Raw genomic sequence first — 23,272 nt, 5'->3', positions numbered from 1 at the left:
GGTTTGTAGCCTTTGTGGACAGGCTGTGTTCTTGACTATGTGCAGCCATGTTGACAATGTGTTCTGTGGATCTGAAGCATTTTGGAGACTGAGCCTATGTATGGATGTATAGAGCATATCTCTGAATGTCTGTGTCCCTGGGTGGGTATTGTGTGTTTTCAACAGGTTCGCTGCGTGCTTGTAGCAGGGCCTGCCTGAGCTTTGATTCCAGGCAGGAGAGAGTCCTGGGGGAACCATTTGAGGATTTACAGGCCAATGCCTCCTCAACAGGGGGGCCATTCAAATAGGGACACACAGACATTCCAGGGAGAGCAGAGGGCTTGAGAACTGGGAGCAGAAACAAGATGTATGTCAAGGTGGTAAGGAGGGAGTCTGTGCTGAACAGGGGACTGTGGGTGGCCAAGCATTGCTGGCCAGCTCGCTTCCTGGCTTCGTGGACTTTCCTTGTCTTTGGACTGGGCCCTCCCCAGCTCAAGGCACACAGGACACCTTCCTGGGTAACCCTTGGCAGACTTTTTAACTGTCCAATAGAGGTCGGGGCTGTGGGCTTCTCATGGAGAAGAAAATCAGAAAGACTGAAATGTCCCGCTGGAAATGCTGCTGCCTCCCCCCCACCCCTGACCTTTGTCCAGCCATGGCCTTGCAGCCACTGTCCGGTGATGACAAGCCATAAGATCATGGCCACTTATGTTTCCAGAAGTCTGGTGGCACCTTTTTCTCTTTCTCTTCCTTGGTCATGGTTGCTGGGTCCCAGGTTGGAGCCCAGAATGGCTACCTGCTGAATGATAGATACCTCTTAGAAGATCAGAGAAAGATAAGTCTTGGATGATTAGAGAAGGTACCCCCAACTGAGGGAGACAGCCTGGGCAAAGGCATTGAGGTGGCAATAGAATTTTTTCTTTTTTAACTTCAACCTAGAGAGAGAGAGAGAGAAGGGGCGAAAACCGCTTTAAGACGAAGAAAGAAGCAGTCCAGAGAGCCTCCCGGGCTCTCTGGATCCCGAGACAAGTTTATTGGGTTCATTAACTTTAAGACACGCCTTCTCTGCCCTGCTCGGCCAACTCAGAGGACTGGTTCCTGCTCGGCCCCTGAGGTGCACCGGATCCCCGTCCTCAGGCTACGAGATCCGCCCGCCCCCGCCGTCGAGCAACGGGGCTCCAGGCTTTCCTCACCCAATCGGAGCCCGGCCCCGCCTGCAGCCCGCCCTCCGCCCAGTCCTTCTGGGCTAGGCTCAACCCCTGCAGTTCTCCCTCGGCGTGACTCCGCCTCCAGCCCGGGCCGAGCTTGGGCTGAGCCTAACTTCGCCTTCGTTCCGCCCTCTAGCCAATCAGAGGCCCCAGATCTCCTATGGTCCCGCCTCCGGCCCTGCCCCGGCCCAGTCCCAGGCTTGACTCGCTCCGGCCCCACCCCCGGCCCGCCCTGCCGTCGGTGCGCGGCGGCCTGGAAGGCACCGCCCGCAGACGCTCGGAACTGCCGACTCGGGAGCTACCCGTTGAGGGCCGGCGGCGTGAGCGGAGTGGGGTCGGGCGGGGCCGAGCCGGGCCGGGGCCTTGTGGGGGCCGGGCAGCGGCCGGGCCGGCGGACGGCGGGATGGGCTGCACCGTGAGCGCCGAGGACAAGGCGGCGGCCGAGCGCTCCAAGATGATCGACAAGAACCTGCGGGAAGACGGCGAGAAGGCGGCGCGGGAGGTGAAGTTGCTGCTCTTGGGTGAGGCCGCGCCCTGCGCTGGGACCCCCCGATTCCCCGCCTAATTCCCCAAGTTTGACCTATGGACTAAGGCTTCGAACGCCCAGACTTGGCCTGGACCCCCACACCTGGACTTGAACCCCCAGATCCGCCCGGCAAGGATATAACAAAAAATGGATCAAAACTCTGGGTTGGCCGAGACCTCTGATCCGTAGTCCATAGGTCCCATCCTCAACTCATCCCAGAGCCCAAACCCCCAAATACAGCCACCAGTGCCCCAAAGCCCGCTGCCCAGAACTCTGCTTGACCCTCCACTCTTGCTGTCCAACCTGACAGACCCTCAGAGCCCCCTGCTTGTCTTTCCATACTTCCCCAGACTTTACCCAAACCCCTACAATCCCACTCAGCCCCCACCTTCAGGCACCACCTGGTCCCTCACTTCTCTCCCTGTTCCTATTGGGCCTGAGTATCTCCAGGGCCCCTCCCAGGCCCCCACTCCCTCCCTCCTTCCCATTCTGTGCTCCATCCCTACTCTGGACCCTGTATCCTCCACCTGTGCACCTTGATCCCAAGGGACTTCTCAGGTGGAATTTTGGTTTGCACCTCTCAAGTGGAATGACTGCTTATGAGATTACCTTCCAGCCAGAGCCCCCAAACCCTTAGAGACCCCTGCTCCCTGCATCTGACCCACCAGCTCCCTCTTTGCATGCATCTCTCCTCAAACCCTCTGCTCCCCTGCTCTTACTTTCTCTCCCACACTCTAGCCTTCTCCAGATTTCCCCACCCGCCTCCTGCACCAGGTGGGCCGGACTGAGAGGACTGGCCCCAGACCCTCTAAGGGCTCCAATGGTCATGTTGGGGGAGGGGACCAGGCCTCAAGCTGCCCAGGGAGTTCTGCTGGCTATCCGTTTCTCAGTTTCTAAGCTCTGTCTGGGTCAGCGAGGAGGGGGTCTGGGGGTAGGAGGGAGTGTGGAGGAGTTTGGATTGCGTTGGCTCCAAGGCCAGGGAAGATGGTGGCTGCTTGAGGGGTGGGGGGAAGTGGAAGTGGTGAGACAGCGACATATTGCTGCCCCCGGCAGGCGGGCGGGCCAAGGAGAGCCGCTGACGGGTGCTGGGCTTCCCGCACCCTTTCTGGGCCCAAAGGCCTAGGACGTGGCTTCTGAGCGTGGGTGGGCCTATTGGACCTTGAGGCCCTGCAAAGGGGGAGTGGTGGACCAGCTGGTTGAGTAGTGGGGGGCCTGCTTGGGGGTGGGCATCTGAAGTGGACTTGTGCAGAGGCTGGAGGCCTGGTAGTTGCCCCAGTCCAGCCTCTCACTGGGAGCAGGTGTGGTGCGCCCTGATTGGGGGGTGGGGTGGAGTTCAAACCTAGTGGGGAAGGAGGCCCTCAAGGCAGTGTTGGGGGCTGGACCGTGTATGTGGGGGGGTGTGGCCCCTCAGCCCCAGAGCTGCCCTGGGGTCCCCAGGCAGCGAAAAGTGGGGCTTTTCATGCTGAGCGTGTGGCTGAGGGGACAGCATGTCTTCCATCCTGGGCCCATCTGTTGACTGTCCCTGGGGGCCTGGCCTCAGGGGCACAGCCCCGGAGGTTTCAAAATGGCATCCGCTGCCGCTGCGGGGAGGAAGAGAAGGGGCGGGAAGGGGCGGCGGCCCAGCCTCCTGGGCTGTTTTGCGTTGGGCGCTTGCCTCTTCCTGTCTCTGTTGCGAGTGCGGCAGCGGCAGCGAGTGGGTGTCGACGCGGCGGAATGCCCATCGATGCTGCCCGCTGGGCCTGGGAAGGGTACTTCGGGTACTGCTGCCTCCCAGTGCCCAGCCAGGGGGTCACTAGCCAGCCCCTTCCCTGGGCGATCACAGTTACGGTGGTGCCCGAAGAGATGTGGGACTGGGCCATGGGGCTGGGGCACACAGGGCCCCTGGCCTGGTTCTGTGTGCTGACCCCATCCCACCAGTCTTGGAGCCCGGCTCAGGTTTTGGGTCTGGCAACCCCTCTCTACATACTGAGCTGGCACCAACCAGGGGTACAGGGTCCCCTAGAAATGCTCGGCACTTTGTAGGCTGGGGAGTCCGTCTCAGCATCCTGTCCTTCTGGCCTTGGCTTCCACTGTGAAATGGGCTTTCTGGGTCTGGGCCAGAGGAGTGCCGTGCCCAGGATGGGGAGTGGGGGCTAAGACCCTGCAGAGGATGCACTCACTGTAGGGGGCTGGGAGACCAAACTTTGCCTGAAATTGAGGACCCAGTCTGTCCGGACTGCCTGGAGAAGGATCCCGGCTGGCCGTCGTTTGCCTGTCCGGTTTCGGCGGAGGTGATGGGAGCCCAGCTGAGGCAGCTTCAGAGAGCTGGGCGCCTGTCCCACGTAGCGGAAAGACTGTCCAGGCAACGGGACTCGTGCTGGGCAATTGCCAGCCTTCCCTCCCAGCCCAACCACGCCTGCTGCCCCACCCGCATACTGGCTCCTTCCCGTCCTGGGGAGCCCTGCCAGCCGACGGGCATAGTCACTGTCACCAGGGCAAAGGCAGATGTGGTACACACCGGGGAGAGGGTCTTCCCTGGCTGCTGGGTCGGGGCAGCAGAGCTGCTGATACCAGCTCTACTTCAGAGATACCCCTACCCCCACCCAGTTCAGCTTGATTGACCAGCTATCCCCTGGTAGAATCCGGGGCCTCAGCCTGGGCACTTTGGGTAAAGTAAGCCAGAGTGTGTGTTTAGGGGGTGACTCTGATTTGTTTGGGCTTGTGTGGGCAGTCTACAGAGAAAGGAGAGATGGTGCTCTTCACTGGCTCCAGGAAGGCTTCATGGTATGAATACAACATTTCCAAAAAAAAAAAAACAACAGTTCCCTCTTGCCCCTGGGACTTTGCATCTGTTCCCTTCACTTGATGTACTTTCCCCCCATTTCACTCCTACTTGATTGTTCTTCAAGACTCTGCCCAGGGATTGCCTCCCAGGATCCTTCCTTGACCCCTTCTCGAAGGCTGGTAAAGCACCTCCTCTAACCCCCCACCCCCATGCCCGCCCATTAGAGCGCGGTATTTGTCTATTTCACAGCTGCCCTCCCCCTCGACTGGAGCAGGACTGTGTTCCGTTCATTTCTGAGCCTTCTATGCCAAGCATGGAGCCTGGGAACTATTGTCTGTTTGTTGAATGAAAGAAGTGCTATTGGTGTGAACTTGGTCTTGGACATGGGTAGATGGAGGAGTAAGATAGCGATCAGTGAGCCATCGCCTGACATATCATGGGCAGGTGGCAAGGACTGTGTAAGGCCAATGACCAGGACTCAAGGGGAGACTGAGGGAAAAATTCTTCGGGCTGTTTCCTTGTAGTCTCATCACGCTCTGCTGGCACCTCAGTGCGTGCTCAGTCACTCAGTCGTGTCCGACTCTTTGCGAGTCCATGGGCTGCGGGCCACCAGTTGTCTCTGTCCATGGAATTCTCTAAGCAAGAATACCATTCCCTTCTCCAGAGGATCTTCCAAACCCAAGGCTCCAACTCAGGTCTCCTGCATTGTAGGCATATTCTTTGCCATCTGAGCCAGGCAGGCTGTGGAGACAGCCCTTATCCCACTCCCTGCAGATCACATAGTAGGGACTCCAGCTGTTCATATGGGAAGACTGGCTTTGCATTCTTCCTTTTAGCTCAGGCTGTTTGGGGACTGTTGCAGGCCTGCTCTCTCTGCTGCTGCAGTAGAGCCTGTCTAGCTCTTAGGGCTGGAGCTACCCTACAGCCATGGGGCTCAGTGCAGAGCAGTGCTGTGGGAGTTCTTGGCCTGGCCAGTGTGGAGACTGGACATTGAGGGGCTCAGTGAGATTTATCAAATGAAAGGAAGGGAGTTTTGTGACGTTAGTCCTGTCTGTCTCTCACAAGGGACCTGGCACACTGTAGGTGCCTATTAAGTGTGTGTGGAAAAAATGAAACTCTTTGCACACATCCCTGAACAGGGATAAGTAATTCTCAAGCTGCTGCTTGGGGCTTGGTGTAGCAGGAGTCAGTGGGAAGGGCTAGCTTGGGATCCTGGCTGGCTGGGTAATGAGTAGAGTCTAGTGATGCCGGTGAATTTTGGGGGTAGGAGGAGAGTAGTCCTTCCTGGGAAGGGGTCCTCTGAGTTGGCCTTGAAAAATTAGCAGTATTTGCCAGGGTCAGGCACTGGGGGCAGAGGGACCAACTCAGCAAGGGCTCTGAAGTAGGAAGGCCTGGCCTGCGGGGAGGAGGGCTCACCCTCCTGAGGGGATCACACAAACCTAGGTTCAGATCCCTGCCCACCTAGTGCACTGGCTGAGAAACCCAGTGACAGGTGAAATCCTGGTAGATGCTCTGCTCTCCATCCACAAGCTGGGATGGGGTGCCTGCCTGCAGCCACACATGTTGTGGGGATGGTACACCAAGACCTGTGGGTGTGAGAACAGGAGAGGGACCCCCTCTGCTGACTCCTGCAGAGCTGACAGTTTGATGGGGGGGAATCTCCCCAGCTTGGAGGTTGCCTGGCCTTAGTATGGAGGCCCTGGGAACCCTGACCCTTGCCCTTAGGCCGCTGCTCACAGCGAGTGAGAGGTTGAGACTTGTAGATATTTGGTGGCAGCTGGAGTGACACACTGCCCTGGGGACCTTACGCCTAACCTCTGGGGGCGGAGCCACCTTCCTGGGGGGCTTAGGGTTGTGGGTGTGGCGGGGCCCTGGGGCACCAAGTGGGCTGGTACCCAGGCCGGCCTGCAGCCTCCCTGTGCTCCCCGCAGCCTTCTCCATCCCACGGTCCCACCATCCCGCTATCCCGCAGTCCGGCTGGAGCTCATTAGCACTTGAATGGGGGGTGGGGCAGCTTGAGCCTGCGAGTCTCTTCTTCCCACCCCTCCCCCAGGCGAAGCCAGGCTTTGTCTTTCTGAGTCGGTAGCTGCACTGCTGGGGCTCCCAAGCTAGGGAGTGAGTAGGGGGTCTAAACCGTTTCTGACCCCCCCTCTGCCTGCCCGGTCCCCCTGGGCTCAGCCTCTGCCCGTGACCCCAATGTCGGTGCAGCCAACGAAAGTAGTTGTTCCTCTAGGATAGGAGTGAAGCTGGGTCCTTCAGGGGCTACCCCTGAGCTGGGAGACTGGGTGAATCGGGGGCGGTTTTGCAAAGGAAGTGACCCTGGAGCTCAGCTGAAGACATCCCAGGAGGGGTAGGGGTTGGAGAACCCCAAGACAGAGGGCAGAGCAGGTGGTAGGGACAGAGGGAATGCCTGCCCCTGTGGCTGGAGGTGGAAGTGAGGCCAGCTGGGGAGCTCAGGCTTCCATGCCAAGCCCTGAGGCAGCGTTGAGCCACCCACTGTGCTTGAGTTGAAGCCTGTGCTGCCAGATGGGGACTGGCACAGTCAAGGGCCTCTTTGGGTTGGCCCTGGGCTGGCCTGAGCTGCAGGGTCATTGGCTAGCATCATAGATATCCTAAGCCTGCTAACAGCAACCCAGCAAGTGATCGCAGGTATTGCTGGGGGTGGGACCTGATGGGATCCCAGCGAGGTCCCCAGGCTCCAGCAGTGCAAGGGCTGGCACTTGTGGCAGCTTGAGCCACAGGCGGGGGCACACAGGTTCTGTACACCCTGTCCTTGATCTCCGTCCCTGGCTGTGTCTCTCTTGGTCTCCATCTCTAAAAGCCACCCATTCTTTAGGCAGGAACAGGATGGAAGAAGCTTTGTCCACTTAAGCTCTTAGCGTCTGAGGGACCAACGACTTGGCCTCCCACATCCCCAGCAGAGGATGAGACAGTCTAATAACCCAGAGTGCTATCTCCAAGGCAGGACCCAGGCCAGCTTCTAATCTCATCTTCCCACTATCTCGGGGGCAGGAGTCCTAACCTAAAAGGTCAGTGGGGGAAAGGGGTTAATGGGTTCTGGCAGGCCACCGCTGATGTGCCCTGCCTAAGAATGCCCGGTAGGGCAAAGGACTGGGCCCCTCTGATGATGGCTCTAGTACCTGATACTCTCAGACAGCTTCAGCCACAGGTGCAGGGTGGGGCTCCTCTGCCCAGCCCCACCCAGCCTTTCTGCCCGGAGCTCTTGTTCTTACTAAACCCCAAACACTCCACCCTCACCCTTATGCTGCACCTTGGGGCTCTGATCATCTTGGTGGCTGGGGGAATAGTCTCCCTGGAATAGCCACACACTCTCTAACCTGGGCTGGCCCTTCAGTGTTGGCCTCCTGCATACACTTCCAAGGCTTGGCAGTAAATGCCAGACCAGTTTGAGCCAAAGCCTAAAGGTGGGATCATACAAGGCTTGTCCTGAGAAGGGTGTCCTTGTGGCTGAGAGGAGTTCAGGGTGCCAAGGCTGCTACAGCCTCAGAATCTCTGGTTGGGGAGGGGGTGGTGTATTGATGGCAGCAGGTACCGTGCCCCGGGGTTGCAGGAGGGGTGGTGGGGTGGTGAAGTCTGCACGACAGGGCTGGGCCTCTCAGGGAAGTGGTGTCCACACCAGAGGAAAAGGAGGAAGAAGCTGGAGGAGGAGGAGCCCAAAAGAGGAAGAGGCCAGAGAGCCGCTCACACTGTGCGCTGGGGTGGGGAGTGTGAGGCAGGTCACTGGGGGGCTTTAGAAGGTGAGCCCACCTGTCCGGGGCCCCTTTGGGCTGCCCCTACTGGTGGTCCCCGGGTTGGAGGCAGTCCAGACAGTTCTGTCCCTTGTCCTGCCCCAGTGACCACTGGGCCCAGGATCTCAGAGAAGGTGGCGCCTCTGAGAAGGATTCCAGGCCCCTCCTTTGACCACAGGAAGTGGTGGCTGGGAGAGGGACGCCGGCAGGCTGTGGGGGGGTGGGCCGGTGCTGGCAGGAAAGCCAGAAGGCTGCTCCTATGTTCCCGGGCAGCCATTGCCCTCCAAAGCCGGAAGGCCGGCTGCAGGCCCAGATGAATGCCCGGAAATGGAGCAGCAGCCCTGGGATTAGCTCACTCTGGGTTTCCCCTGCCTGGAGGTAGACAGAGGGGCCCTTGATCCGGCCTAAGGATTTCCCCCACCTCACTACCCACTGGGCCTGAGTAGTGGGTGCCTTCACTGGGCCTCAGTTTCCCCTCCGGTGATAATAGTAGCTGCCTCTGATTGAGCTGTGACCATTGTGTAGGGCCGGTCTCTTCGTGTTTAACCCTGTGGGGCTGGGACTGACATACTCATTTCACTGATGCAGAAACTGAGGGTTGGGAACATCATATGACTTACCCAATAAGTGGAGAAACCAAAGGACAACCCAGGTGGTGACTCTGAGCACCTGTCCCCAACTGTTGCCTCCCCCCCCCCCCCACAGGAGTCTGTGCCCAGTTGGCAAGAATTAGTCAGGGTGACAGGCAGATGCGCTTGGTGCACCCGTGTCCTGCATATGCCTGAGGGCCTCGATTCTTCTTTTAGGGGATTCTGAAGGGACCATCTATTCTAGAGGGTGGGACCCAAGACTGTGCGTGAATCTTTTTCCTGCTTAAAGCCAGAAATCTGCTGTGTGGCCATGGGGTGACCTCGTACTAATACAGGTGCCCCCATTTTCATTTTCCACCTCCCCTCCTAGCCCGTGTCCCCTCACAGGAATCCTCAGGTCACCGTCAGGCAACATAATGTTTTGCTTTTCCCCTAACGTGTTTGTGCCTCCCACAAGTCCCGGCCTGAGGAAAGCTTGGAAGCTGTCAGGGTGCGGTGTGGGGGCCCCTGAGCCTGGTCTGGAGACTGGGGCTTGTCCAGATGAGGGGAAGGGAAGAGTGGTCCTGCTGAGGGTCCCCACCAAGAGCAAAGGCTGCGGTGGGCTCCTCTATGGCGACTCGTGTGTCTGTAGTGTGGGCTGGCCACAGCATGAGAAGACCACAGCTGGTCCTCATCCTTCTTGGCCTCCGAAATCCAAAGTTCAGTTGCTTTGCCCTTCTCCACGGAGTTCCCAGGGTTCTGCTCTGGCTTGTCAGGCCAGGCCCTAGGGAACTGAGGGGTCTAAAGGACCTAGGAGAGAGCAAGAACAGAAGCGGCAGAAGCATTAAGGCCAAACACAAAGCTGAATGAACATGGCCTCCTCATGGCCAGTCCAGACTCCAGGTCCCAGAGCACCCTCTCCCCCACCTTCCTCACTGTGTGACCTGAGGCAGGCCGCCCCTCTCTTTGCCCAGTGCTGGGTCCCGTGACGTCACGCTTCTCAAGCCTGGTTCGTGGCTTGTGGGCACACAGACAAACTGCCCGCTTGGGCTGGACCCCGGGGTGGAGTTTGGGGTGGGTGTGTGGACCCAAGGGAGGCTGTTGAGGGCGGGCATTGTGCCTGGCACACTCCCTTGAGGAGTACCTTTCAGAGATGGGGACACTGAGGCCCAGACATGGGCATCTCACCGTGGGTCTACCACAGAGAATCGGATTCTTTGAAAAGAGCAAAGCGATTTCCTCCAGTGAAGAAGCATCAGGAAGAGGGCTGTGCCAAATGGCCTGGCTCCTTGTAGGACCCGGGCCCCTGGGCCCCGTCTAGCAGTGCCCGGCTGTGGAGGGTGAGACCCATATGCAGCCTCAGTGGCCAATGAGGAACAAGTCTCAGGGCCTCCTCTCCTCCAGCGTGGCCTTCCTTACCCAGTGCCTCAGTTTCCCTTTCTACAGTGGGCAGGGCCCCACTGCAGGAAACAGCCTAGCCCTGGAAAGCCCTCTCCGTGCCTGGGAGAATCTGAGGCCTGCCTGTTTCCTTTGCACCGAAGAGCAAAGACTTGGCCAGGCCCTGGTCCTTAGTGGTTCCCTGATGGGCGTCAGGAAGCCGCTGGAGGCTTCCCAAGCGGCAGAGACTGGAGGGAGGGAGGTTCCGGCTTTGCTGGGGCACCTGGAGGAAGGCGAGGCCACACATGTGGGTGGGGGTGTCACACGGGGTCAGTCCAAGATCCTCCCAGCCCCTCCCGATGCCAGACCCCTGCTGAGCCTCCTTGGAGGGAGTGAAGCGCAGCACCTGGAGGAAGGAAGAGACGCCAGGGGCAGGGCTTGGAGGGCCTTTGTCTGGCGGGGCCCTCTCCCCCTCCCCGCCGTCCCCATTGTTCCCTTGTGGGCCGAGTCTCTGCAGGCCCAGGGCTTCCCAGGCTCGGGAGGGGGCCGTGGGTGAGGCACCTCCCCCAGCTGCCCCTCGCTGCCGCCGCTTTCCAGAAACAAACGCTCCTCTGCGCCGCCCAACCCCCACCTTCTCCACTGGGTCCCTGGCTGCCGGGCTCCCCCTGGTGGTGGCGGGCCGGGGACCCTGAGGCTGCAGGGGCGGGGCGGGAGCAGGGGGAGCCCAGAAACGGCGGGCTGGGCTGGAGGCTGGAGACGTGGCACCTTCCTGAGATGAGAGTGGGAGGTGATGCCAGGGCCGCCTTGGGGGTGGGCTTCCCAGGGTGCAAACCGACCTTCCCCCAGCGTCCCACCAGGGTAGGCCAGTGAAGGGGGGCGGGGAGCTGTGTTGGGAGGGCGGCAGTGGAGGGGCGGGCCGCCTGTGGCTTTGAGCTGGGCTGCTCCCCACGTCTACCCTGTGGTCCGAGCCACGGCTGCTTCTGAGAATCTCAGCCCTCAGGCCTGCCACGTCAGCTGGCAGCTCTCCCCGGCCCCACATGTTCCTGGGGAGCCCACCAGCATGAGAGCGTCTGCAGGGAGCCCTGCTCCCCGGCCTTCAGGGTGTGGAGAGAGTCAGGGAGCCATGTCTGCGGTGAGACCTGCTGAGGGGGAAGGAGTACCCTGCCCGGGTAGGAGTGCCAGGCTGTGTGGAAGGGAAGTGACGAACTGAGAGCAGAAAGCCAGCAAAGGAGTGCATGGCTCTGACTCCGTCCCAGGTTACACAAGTCCCGGCAGGGAACCACCACCACTGCTGAGTCAGGCTCTCAAGCCCCTGGTCACTGCCCTGGGCTGTGCTTTTGCCTGAAAGCCTCAGAAACTCGCCTTCAAAATGAGATGGCCACGGCAGGCTCCTCTGCAGGCTGTGGTTGCAGTGACCTATGCAGCGTGGTCACTGTGGGTTGCAGGAAATGAGAGGTCTGGGGAACTCTGTCCTCTTCCGGAGGGTAAAAGCAAACAGTGATAATAACTTTGATCTCAGCGCTCGCCGTGTGCCGGGCACTCACCCGTCTCCTAGGACGAGACAATGGTGGTATCCTGTTGCACAGATGAGGTGCCAGAGCCAGGGCAGGATCAGGCAGCTGTTCTTGGAGATCTCGGGGAGGATCAAGGTGGGCACCGGGGCTGTGGTGGGTCTGGACCTTCCTTTGGGAGAGGATCCGAAAACGTGACATGGGCCCGCTGGCCCCTCAAGGCTTCGCGGCTCCTCCAGAAGGGAAAGTGGGGCCAGAGAGGAAAGCGGCACCTCAGGGCCTCCCAGCAGGACAAAGCCGCGTCTCGGAGGTAGAGGCTTCAACACAGACAGACCACAGCAGAAATGCAATGCAGGGGCTTGGGATCAGCATCACGCCATTGGACCCGGGGCCCTGTCTTGTGGCAGAGGCCCTGCTGGCCTCGTTCAGGCAGGTGGAGCCATTCTTCCCCTCCCCCCCATCTGTTCCCTCCTCCTTTGGGGCCCAGGGCTCCCAGAGTGGAAGCAGATGTTCCAGTGCAGAGCAGCCGCTATCGCCCTGCAGATCTGGGCAATTACCCCCTGCCTGCTGGGGGCCCCCCCCGCAGCTGCGCCCCAGGGCAAGGGCTGCAGAGGCTTCTTCCTTGGTGGTGGGAAGAGGTATGGCCCAGTGGGAACACTGAGGGCACCGCAGCGATCCTCTGTAGGTCCCTCTGGTCCCACTCAGCTGGAGAAAGGGGCGCCTGGTGGGCCCACCATGGGTACGAGACTCCTGCCACCTTCTGCTGGCTGAGTCCCCCACCCCCGCCCTGCCCCAGCACCTCTGCAGCAATCTGGATCGAGCTAGTGACGCCGTCTTCTCTGAAGGGAAGGTGCAGGGCTGGGTGGGGAGAACTGGGTGCCTAGGATCAGCAAGGTACAAGAAGCAAACTCCAGGCCAAGTGCCAGCCTATGTAATGGGGAAGCGTCATCAGGTGCCAATGGAAAAGGAGCTCCTAGGACACCTCGCCTGTGGGCTGCCTGAGAACCAGGGTGTCCAACTGGATAGAGCCCATGGCCCCACCCAACTCTGCCCCCAACCCCCATGATCTATTGTAGCTCCTCCTGGGCCACGCTTGTGATTCTGTCCTGGTGGTCTCCCCTGCTTTCTGCTTGGCTGCCAGCACTACACCCTTGTCCTGCCACTTAGCTCCTTCCCTCTTTGAGTCACAGCTGTGGGAAAGACAAAGGGACTGCTCTGAGTCCAGGGATGTGGGCTCTGTGACTTTGTCCACCTGTTCCTTGCTGGGGGCAAAGAATATGTCCTACTCTTTAAAGGGAGAAGAAGGGAGACTGAAGCTCAAAGGGAACAGGGAAAGGGCCCTCAATGTTTGCCTGGTCCACCGCTGCTAGGAAAATCAGATGCAAAGCAAGTTTGTGCTGGTGTCCTCATCTCTGGGCAGGGTCACGGAGTGGTCCACGCCTTTTACCAAGAGAGTAATCACAGGACTAGACAAGGAGACTGGTGCCTCAGGTGCACAGTGGTCCCAAAGTTACCCCCACCTGAGGTCCCCTGTGCCCCAGAGAGCTGCCCACTCTGAGTCTCGGATCACCTGAGGACAGCGCGATCTATGTGACCCATCACTTCACGCCCTTGGCCTCCGCTCCTGCACTGGGCCCCCAGTCCTGGGTGGGACTCGTGGCTCCTGGGTCTTCCTTTGCCCCAGGCTGTCCACCCTCCCTCTTGCTCTCTGGGAGCAAGTGACTAGTTGGGAAGGACAGCCAGGTGTCACCTGGCCCTCGTTCGTGGTCAGCCAGTCCAGCGCTGTCCTCCCTGCCCCGTGGATGTTCTGGGCCTTGGGGGAAGAGCCTCCGTGATTAGGCGTCACCACTGGGCCTTCCCAGGCCCTCTCCCCTTGGGCCCAGTCCGCAGGTGGGGGGTGTTAAGTGAGGGGTCCTGTCCTGGCCACTCTCCTGCCAGCCCTATGGAGAGGAATGCTGCCCTTGACCACAGCCCACGCCCAAGGGAAATACACTAGGCCTGGGGCCTCTAGTGCCCAGGGGTCAGACCAATAGAGGGGCCCACACCCCAGCCTGCCCAGAGCCTGCCTATTTGTGCCGCCCCCCTGTGCTCCCCGATCCTGGGAAGCAGGCCTGGGACAGTCAGAGAAGCCCAGTGATTCCAGGCGGCATTTGTGAAGCCTCCTCATGGAGGCCCTTGGGTTGTGGCCGCAAGCCACACCTCAGTTTCTCCTGGTCAGTGTGGATCTGGGGTGGGAGGTAGGATGGATACAGGTGGGCAAAGATCCAGAGTTGGCAAGCAGGGTCTGATGCTGCTTGGAGGGCAGTGCGGAGACTTGGACCTGAGGCTCTCTGGGCACGTCGGACAGCGCTAGGAGGCAAAATGGGCCACATGCAGAGGGGCTGTAACCATTTGACAGCGGTGTCTCTCAGTTTCCACCCCCACCACCACCTTTTTAAAAAAAAAAAATGTTTTGGCCATGTCCCACAGCATATGGAACCTTAGTTCCCCAACCAGGGATCAAATCCATGCCCCTTGCATTGGAAACGTGGCGTTTTAAACCACTGGACCGCCAGGGAAATCCTTCGGTTTCCTCATTTGTGAGGCGGAGACGAGGGTAGAGCTGAGCTATGCTCGGGGCTTGCTGTGAGACCACTTAGCGAACGGGATAGTCTTAGAATAGCGACTGATATGTAGGAGGCATGATTCCCAGCTGTGCTGAAATCATCCTTGCTGACATTCCTGCTGCTCCTGGCAGTTTGTGTGTTAGCTCCTTTAGCCTCTGAGGTCCTTAACCATCCCGGAGGGATATCTGGGGGCCAAGAGCTCCCAAGGGTGACTTCCCCCACAGACCCCCCCACCCACCCTGCTGAGCTGGTCAGAGGGACAGACCCACCACAGTGATCAAGAGGGTTGGGACACGCGTAGGTGGGACATTGGGCAGGTATGCCCGGCAGAGAGAACTCCTTGGGCAAAGACCTGGAATTGGCAAGAGGTAGTGCCTGACAGTGCTAGGGCAAAGCAGAGGGTGCAGTCTGGGCAAAGGCTGGGAGGGAAAGCTGGGCCCAGCTGAGGTGCGCTCTCCCTGGAGCTTAGGACAGGGAGTGGCAAAAGGGAAGCGTTGAGGCCCTGTCCCCACCCCTAGGCAGGAGAGGAGTGGCCTTCCTGGTCTCACACTTCCCTGCACAGACTCCCTGGGGAATGCGGGTTTCTGGGCTGTACCCCTTGAGACCTGGCTCTGTGCCTGGGATGGAGCCCGGGAAGCTGTTTTGTTTAAAAAAAAACAACAAAACCCAAGACATTGTCCTGCAAGATCTGAGCCACATTTTGAGTAGGGCTGGGCAGGTCAGGCATCATCATCCTACATACCTCCTTGCTCTTCTGAATCCTGGCTACATGGTCTTGGGCCAAGACCTTTCTGAGCCTCAGTGTCCGCATCTGTAAAATGGGAGAAATAATACCTGTTTTGTGGGGCTGCTCTGACAGTCACCAGAGAGTGGCAGTGAATTCCTCAGCATTGGTTGAAGAAAAATACAGGATAGGGCTCTGCCAGGCTGGGGAAGAAGCATCACAAGTCAGTATATGTGTGTATGTGACACTGCCTGTCCCCCAGGTCCCGGTGTCTTATCTGCTTAGAGTAGACCTTGGCCCAGCAAGCAGGGAGCTGGGCCTTGTCCATGTCTGGAAGGCAGGGGTATGACGCCATGCCTGGATCCAGGCCCCACGGCAGCTGCGGCTCACGGTGTAGGGAGAAGAGTAAGCAGGGCTCCTCTGCCAGGTATGACCTGGTGCCACGTTGAGGAGCGCTGGCCGCAGAGTGGCGAGCCTGCGTGTGCGAGAATGACAGGGTGACTGCTAAGCCTCAGGTCTCCAGCCAAAGCCCCTGGACTCAGCCAGGGCAGTGGGGAACCATGTTGGGCAATAGGCCTTGTGGGAAGCCAAGGCCTGGAGTGAGTCCACCGTGGGGTCCAGGTGGCCTAGGTTGCCTTCACCCCTGTGGCCCTGCCAGCCGCACCCCCGGTAGCTCTGCTGCCCGCCAGGCCTGACTGCTTCCCTCTGCAACTGATGGGAAGGATGGATCCTGCCTCCTGGGCTACATGGCTGGGCCACTAGTTACTGGCCTCTGTGACCCCACTGGGCCTGCTCCTTGACCCACTGTGTCCTTTGTTCCAGGTGCTGGGGAGTCAGGGAAGAGCACCATTGTCAAGCAGATGAAGTAAGTGCTGTGTGCGGGAGACAGCCTGCACACCTTGGTTTCCCCTCTTCTTCCTCTGGGTCTGTACTGCCCCCAAGCGTAGGCCCAGCCAGTGTTAGCCGGGCCCAGCACCTTCCCAGAGGCCACATTCATCCTCCACTCCCCAGTGGTTCAGAGGCAGTCTCCTCCTGTCTGAAATAGCTACTGTAGGCCCCCAGAGCTCCAGAGGCCCATGTGGGATCCCCGTGCCCGGTACACCCTAACCCCGCCCCCCTGGCTGCCAGGATCATCCACGAGGATGGCTACTCGGAGGAGGAATGCCGGCAGTACCGGGCAGTCGTCTACAGCAACACCATCCAGTCCATCATGGCCATTGTCAAAGCCATGGGCAATCTGCAGATTGACTTTGCCGACCCCTCCCGCGCGGTACGTGGATTCCCCAACCCCTGCCTGCCTCCCATAACGCTTCAGGGCAAGCCCTGTGCTGGGGGAGCTGAGAACACCCCAGTCTGAGCCCCATTCTGGAGGCTTCCTCCCTGCCTCTGACCAGTGGGGTGGGCGCGTGCTCCTGCAACGCGCTGACCACTCGCCGCTCTGCCCAGGACGACGCCAGGCAGCTGTTCGCGCTGTCGTGCACGGCTGAGGAGCAAGGCGTGCTGCCTGAGGATCTGTCCGGTGTCATCCGGAGGCTCTGGGCTGACCACGGGGTGCAGGCCTGCTTTGGTCGCTCGCGGGAGTACCAGCTCAACGACTCTGCCGCCTAGTGAGTACTCACTCCATGGGGCCAGGCCGGCAGTGGAGTGGGGGAAGACCTGGACTATAGCCTGAACCAGAGGGCTTGAGCACCCTCAGAAAGATACGACGAGTCTCTGCGCTGTCAGCCAGGGTCTTGGTTTGGGGTTTTGCCTGGAAGAGGGATGTGGGGAGACATCCATGGGCTCTGGGTGGGGCCCCCCAGATAGGCTGCGGGCCCTGGACTCTCACCTCCCATCTCCTACCTCTGCCTAAGCCAGTCCCTCTATCTGAGCAGCTTTCCCACTCTCACTGCACTTCCCATCCTGAGCCCACCCAGAGAGGGGCTGGACCTCCCCGAAGCTGAGTGGGAGGCCGGTCTCGCCTGGCCATGATTCCTGAGCCCTGCCCCAGTCACGTGGACAGCCTCCCACCCTCCCTGCAGTGGTCTGAATGCACTTGTGAGAGCACACCCCCCCATAGGAGCTGCGGAGTCACAGCCACACACGGTGGGTGGGGGGCTGGGGGAGTTTCCTCCCAGAGGTCATAGGCTCTCAGTGCCAGCAGAGCTTTGGGGTCCTGCCAGCAGGGAGGGGTGGCTCCTATCAACCCCTGTCATCTCAGGGCCTGGGATACTCAAGGAGGGCCTGGTTACGACCACCTTCCAGCCCCTTCCCACTCCTGTATCATCCTTGTCCTTCGTTCCCCAGACATTAAGCATCCACTGCATGCCCAGCACTGTTCTGGGTGTGGGGATTCAGCAGTAAACACGAGCTCTGCCCTCCCAGGCAGGTTTATGCTGCAACGAGATCACCCAGGGGTGGGGAGCAAATTGGAACACTCCAGGGTCCAGGCATCCTCCAGCCCCTCCTCATAGTAATCCTCCAAGGCTGCCATGGGGCACTGGGTCCCTGGGGTGAGCCCCCTGGTTGCGGACAAGGAAAGAACTGGTGTGGAATTCACCATGAGGCTGGAGGCTCTCTGTAGGGGGCGGGGTAGAGTTTGCAGGTCACAGCACATGCGTCACGGTTCCCCATAGCCCTTCCTGTTTTTCTTTTCGGTCTCTGCATCTCTGAAGTCATTTCCCTCTGGCCTAGCTGCCGGTGGGGGAGCCAAGAGCCGGCCCCAGCAGCCCTGCCCTGAGAGTAAGACATGGGTCCTAGGCAGTGGCTGGGAGGCCTGGACCCGAACCCCGAGGGCACAGCAAGGATATTGAGGCAGGCAGCTGAGCTAGTCTCAGGGCTTGGCCGGGGCGGCATTAATACTAATTAAGAGACCTGGTAGTGGGGAGCCCCTGGGACCCCTGCCAAGCAAGTGGTTATGCTCTTCCCCTGAGGAGCCCAAATTTTACTGGGCGCTGGGCAGAGAGCCTACTGGGCCTGGCAGGCCTCAACCTGTTCAGCCCCGCATCAGGGGACATGCCAGGCTGCTCTGCGGCAGGAACTGTAATTGCGCCGATTAGCATCCTGCATCCCTCACCAAAGGACTAATTTGCCCCCTCCCACCACCCTCACCTGCAACTCCACCACCCTGGATCCTGTGTGGGGCAGGCCTGCTTCCCACCTGGGTGCTGGGGCTTGGCTGGCCGGCCTCAGAGCTGCCCCTCAGCTGAGCGGTGAATGCAGTGCAGGCAAGGGTTGAAGAGTCAGTGGCCTATGTAAAATAGAGAGCCAATGGGAATTTGCTGTAAGACGCCAGGGAACTCAAACCTGGGGGCTCGGTAGCAACCTAGAGGGGTGGGATGGGGAGGGAGGTGGGAGGGATGTTCAGGTGGGAGAGGACATGGGTAAACCTATGGCTGATTCATGTTGATGTTTGGTAGAAACCAACACAATACTGTAAACCTATTATCCTTCAATTAAAAATAAATAAAAAAAAGTCAGGAGCTATGCCTGAGAAATAAAGGGACGGAAAGGCAAGGGGCCAGTTGGCCCCCACTCACCCCCACCCCTTTGCAGCTACCTGAACGACCTGGAGCGCATCGCCCAGAGTGACTACATCCCTACGCAGCAGGATGTGTTGCGGACTCGAGTGAAGACCACGGGCATCGTGGAGACGCACTTCACTTTCAAAGACCTACACTTCAAGTGAGCATGCTTGTGGGCCGGGTAGCAGGGTTAGGAGCAGTCAGCCTTGGGGGTGATGGGTAGAGATCCTCACACCGGGGCCTGCTGTGCTGGGAAAGAGGGCTCATCTGGGATCCTCAGCCCCACTCTGAATTCCTTAAGGCTGTGTGGTAGCCAGCAGCTCACAGTCTCTGCTGACCCTGCCCCATGTGGCAGCCACCTGCCCTGCTGACCAGCCTCACTCACTCCGCTGGGCCAGAACCGGGGGGAAGGTAGGCTAGTGTGGGTGATACCATGGAGGCAGCTGCCTTACCCTGAGCAGGCCTCTGTCCTGAGTCGGTCAACCTGTGAAATGGGGCAGGGACCTTCTCCCAGAATTCCCTTTTCTGAAGCTAAAGCACTGTATCCGCAGGATGTTTGACGTGGGCGGTCAGCGGTCTGAGCGGAAGAAGTGGATCCACTGCTTTGAGGGCGTCACAGCCATCATCTTCTGCGTAGCTTTGAGCGCCTATGACCTGGTGCTAGCCGAGGACGAGGAGATGGTGAGAGGCCCAGAGGCCACATGGAGAGGAGGGCAAGGGTGAGGGCGGGGAGGGGGGTGGCTGGTGCTGAAAGCGCTGTCCTGCCCCCAGAACCGCATGCATGAGAGCATGAAGCTGTTTGACAGTATCTGCAACAACAAGTGGTTCACGGACACGTCCATCATCCTCTTCCTCAACAAGAAGGACCTGTTCGAGGAGAAGATCATACACAGCCCCCTGACCATCTGCTTCCCTGAGTATACAGGTGTGGGGTCTGGGCCTCTGGGGAGGAGCTGGTGGTGACCAGGTGGGCCACGGGCGCCCCCTGCTGGACAGAAGGGTAAACTGTGGGACACTCACACAGAGCTGGTGCCTCACAGGCTTACACACTTGTGTCTGTACACCACAGGGCCCTTCTTAACACACTTGGGCACGTACCCCATACATGTCACTGGGCATCGTCCCTCACACAATCAGGTGCCCCTCTTTGCACACTCAGATGTTCCTGTGCACTCTCACAGTTGTCACACATACATGCTTGTTGGTTCACACGCACAGAACCTCCTCTGTACTGGTGGGATGGGCCCGCCTGCCGCACATGTAGCGCGAGTCCTCACCATTTTGCCTCCCCACCCCAGGGGCCAACAAGTACGACGAGGCAGCCAGCTACATCCAGAGCAAGTTCGAGGACCTGAACAAGCGCAAGGACACCAAGGAGATCTACACGCACTTCACGTGCGCCACCGACACCAAGAACGTGCAGTTCGTGTTCGACGCTGTCACCGATGTCATCATCAAGAACAACCTGAAGGACTGCGGCCTCTTCTGAGGGGCAGCGGGGCCTGGCAGGATGGTGAGCCAGAGGGGGCCGGGCAGGGAGGACCAGAGTGGGGCCACTGAGCCCAGCGAAGGGACAGGATTGGGGCCAGAGAGCGTCTAGCTTGGACACCTGGTAGAGACCAGAGGGCAGGGCGGGGGGGCCACAGGGTGTTGAGTCAGGAGGGTGACAGAGGGTAGGGCTCTGAGAGCGTGGCACAGGTAGGCCCAGGCTCCGTTCTGCCCAACGGTCCAGACAGTAGAAGCACCGGGCTGTGTCCTGGGACAGAACTGGTGGGCTGTCCCCATTTTCCTTGGCAAAAACTCAACGTTCCCTCCCACCAGGCCACTGGCCTGGCCTGAAGGATCGAGATGACAGAAGGGGCCCAGCCGCCCTCCATTCAGCACGACCAGCTCTGTGCTCACCCCTGCCATCTTTCCCTCGGACCCATCTGAGGGTCCGGGGCTGAGGCTGGCCCCACCGGCCCTGGGAGCCATGGGTGGGGAGGATTCTGCCAGAGCTCCAGTCTCCCCTCCCATTCATTCTTGAACAGGGGTTACAGTGTGTGTGTAACCCAGCAACACACACTGGCTCCTGGACGGCCACCATGTCCCTGGTAACAAGTGGGTGGGGAGACGAGAAGGGTCATCGTTTAGGGAGGCAGGCAGAGAGATCCACACTGGCTACCTCCCTCCCGACCCACGCCCTGACTGTCCCCCACCTCCAGGGCCACCGCCGACTCCGCTACCCCAGCCCCTGAGGAAGATGGGGGCAAGAGGACCACGCCCCCCGCCTGCCCCCCTGGCCGCTTTTCCCCTTCTTTCCTCTCTGTTCTTGGCTCCCCGCCGCCCCCGCCCTCAGCTCCAGAGACTTGGGGGAGGGGCTGCCACAGGCCCCCCTGTTTGAAGCCTGCCCTTGGCCCACGTGCAGGGAATGCCCCCAGCCCCTCCTGGCCTCCGTTCTGGTTTTAACCATTGTTTTGTTCTGTGATGGGGGAGGGGAGCCCATGCTGAGTCTCCCACGGCCTGTGTTTGGAGGGGCACCCACTTCTCCAGCCTGGGACCCCTGGCTTCGCCCAACACCAGCCCCTGACCCAACCCGAGTCCAAATGTTTACAGGGAGCCTCCTGCCCACCCCCACAACCCGCCCCCGCTCCCCCAAGCCACTCGGAGGCCCCAAAGGAAAAAGCACAAGAAGCGTGAGACGCCACCATTCCTGAAGACCACAGTCCACATGCTCATTCTCGTAGCTTTTTTTTTTTAATTAAAAAAAGAAAGAAAGTCAAAGGGGGAAAAAAAAAGAGAAAACTGCAAACCTAGAAAAGTTTTTAGAAAAAACTATTTAAAACTGTCAGATCCTGACCAGCACCCACCCAACCCCTTTCCGGTGATTCCGTGCCTTGAGTGTGTCTACGTGTTTACACCCATCCCTCTGCTGGTTGCCCCCTGTGTGGGTGGCACTCCAACCCTGCCCTCCACAGAATTGGGTTCCAAGGGCTGTTCCAGACAACTGCCAATGTCACTGAGGGCCCCACCCCAGTGGCCCTGGGCCCTGGCTCCATTAACCTAAATGTAGCTCCTTAGCGCTAACCTAGGAACCGCTGCTGCCTGCTGAGGGGCCATGCCCCTCATGCCCTCGCCCCAGGCCCGGGTCCTTCAGCGTTGAACACTTCCTTGCTTTTTTCACATGTTTTATGGAATTGTTCACCTGGTTTGAAATAATAAAACATAGAAAGAAAAAAAAAATTCCAAGACCTGCTCGACATTCTTCTCTCCTGGGGGCAGAGACCCAGGCTTAGATGTGCTAAGGTGATAGTGGTCTGGCCCTGGGTACTCAACTGCCAGGTCATACTGAGGCCCAGTACTCATCGCTTCAGTTTTCCCACTTGGACTAGTCATCTTAACGTGTTGGGGTCTCTAGGTCTCCCCCTTGACCCCCAGCGCCTCTGCAGTCTTGGGTCTGGGGCAGCCATCTGGAACAGTAGGGCCAATTTCTTAAGGAGCTCATCTCCTAAGGGATTCTTCCACACTGGGAGCAGGAGGAGTGTCCAGTGAGTCTCTGGAAAGGGGCCTCTGATCTCCCAGACCCAGGGCTCAGAGACAGCAGTGTTACTGAGGCCACACAGCCACATTGGCCACAGCCCCTTCTTCCCATCTGAGACAGTGCCCAGAACTGAGGCCCTTGGGCTTGACTAAACAGAACGTTGGTGGCCGCGGGGACCTTGAGGCATGTTCAGAAAGCTCTTTGCCCCAGAGACCTCGGCTTTCAAACCTGAGGATGGTAGGGAGGGGCAGGTGGCAACTCTTGAGAGCTGCAGGGCTCTCAGAGTGCAGAGGCTTTCATGAAGCTATGGGAAGTGCTTTTGTGTTGCTGCAGGAGGGAACGGCAGATGACAGTGCCCAGGTGGCTGTGGGTGAGCCCCAAGAGCCAGGCAAGGCACCTGAACTTTCTGCTCTGGACCGCCGGGGACCAGTTCCGGGCCGGATGTGCCCGTGGGGCGGGCTCGGTGAAAGGCCCGCCTCTGCGGGGCGGGATTCGTAGACGAGCTCTTCCACCTTCGGCCGCCAGAGGGCGCGGCAGTCCGCGCTCGGCCCCTCCGGGCTGGTCACGGAGGCTGACGTCACCGGGTCCTGCGGAGGCCGCGGGCCACAAAGGCAGCTTTGTAGGCAGGCGGCGGGACAAAGCGGCCCGGGCCGGGGTCGGCGCCTCCGAGGCGGGGAGGGCGGGGCCGGTGGGAGGATACGGCCGGGGACCTGGGACCCGGTCCTGCACACCTGCCAGTCCCCTCTCGGCCTCCAGGCCCCCTAGTCCTGGCAGGCGATGAGAGGCTGTGGCCGCCCCCCTCGGAAGGAGTTCAGCGACCGCCCCAACCACGCCCCAGTCCCTCTGGCCTTTCCTGCTACCCCTGTCTCTGAGGGATAGGGAGCACCAGCTAACTAGGAGAACAGAATCCCACGCCAAGCCTGGATCCCTCCTTGCCTTCGGCAATCAGCCCTGGACCCCTCTGAACCCCAGATGTGCGGGTGGGGCGTAGTGCGAGCTCCGGTGCTCTGATATCCGCCCAGCAGGAAGCAGGAGCCAGAGACAGTTCCTTCCTTTCGTCCTGAGGGGGAACCCTGCACAGAGGAACCATTGAGGAGCTGGCATTGTCTGCCTGATGAACCCAACGTCTCCCTCCCTGAGTGGGCCATGCAGGATTCTAGCCAGGATCCCCTTGTACCCGGCTTGGCAGTGGGTCTGGGTGGGGTCCTGGCAAGCAGTGCTTCCCTGGGTGCAGGC

At 59.7% G+C, this 23,272-nt stretch overlaps 1 protein-coding gene across 1 annotated transcript; it reads left to right on the top strand.

The window, feature by feature from the left end:
• Positions 1-1,456: 1,456 nt before the first annotated feature.
• GNAI2 (G protein subunit alpha i2) lies at positions 1,457-21,738 on the top strand. The gene is made up of 9 exons (XM_081525416.1): positions 1,457-1,708; positions 15,836-15,878; positions 16,142-16,283; positions 16,460-16,620; positions 18,548-18,676; positions 19,068-19,197; positions 19,288-19,441; positions 19,815-20,029; positions 20,721-21,738. The coding sequence occupies exons 1-8, from the start codon at positions 1,591-1,593 to the stop codon at positions 20,003-20,005; spliced, it is 1,068 nt and encodes a 355-aa protein (XP_081381542.1). The 5' UTR covers positions 1,457-1,590; the 3' UTR covers positions 20,006-20,029; positions 20,721-21,738.
• Positions 21,739-23,272: the final 1,534 nt, after the last annotated feature.

Source organism: Giraffa tippelskirchi, chromosome 9 (assembly GCF_054371585.1).
Source record: "Giraffa tippelskirchi isolate mGirTip1 chromosome 9, T2T-mGirTip1v1.2.pri, whole genome shotgun sequence".
NCBI lineage: Eukaryota > Metazoa > Chordata > Mammalia > Artiodactyla > Giraffidae > Giraffa > Giraffa tippelskirchi.
The sequence above is the reverse complement of the archived record's forward strand: the minus strand, read 5'-3'. Positions and strand labels throughout refer to the sequence as shown.

Bases quoted from the DNA above. Each gene is read 5' to 3' on its own strand.
- GNAI2 (XM_081525416.1), top strand. From the start codon at position 1,591: ATGGGCTGCACCGTGAGCGCCGAGGACAAGGCGGCGGCCGAGCGCTCC. The intron at 16,284-16,459 runs GTACGTGGATTC...CGCTCTGCCCAG, and splicing joins TTGCCGACCCCTCCCGCGCG to GACGACGCCAGGCAGCTGTT. The intron at 16,621-18,547 runs GTGAGTACTCAC...ACCCCTTTGCAG, and splicing joins CTCAACGACTCTGCCGCCTA to CTACCTGAACGACCTGGAGC.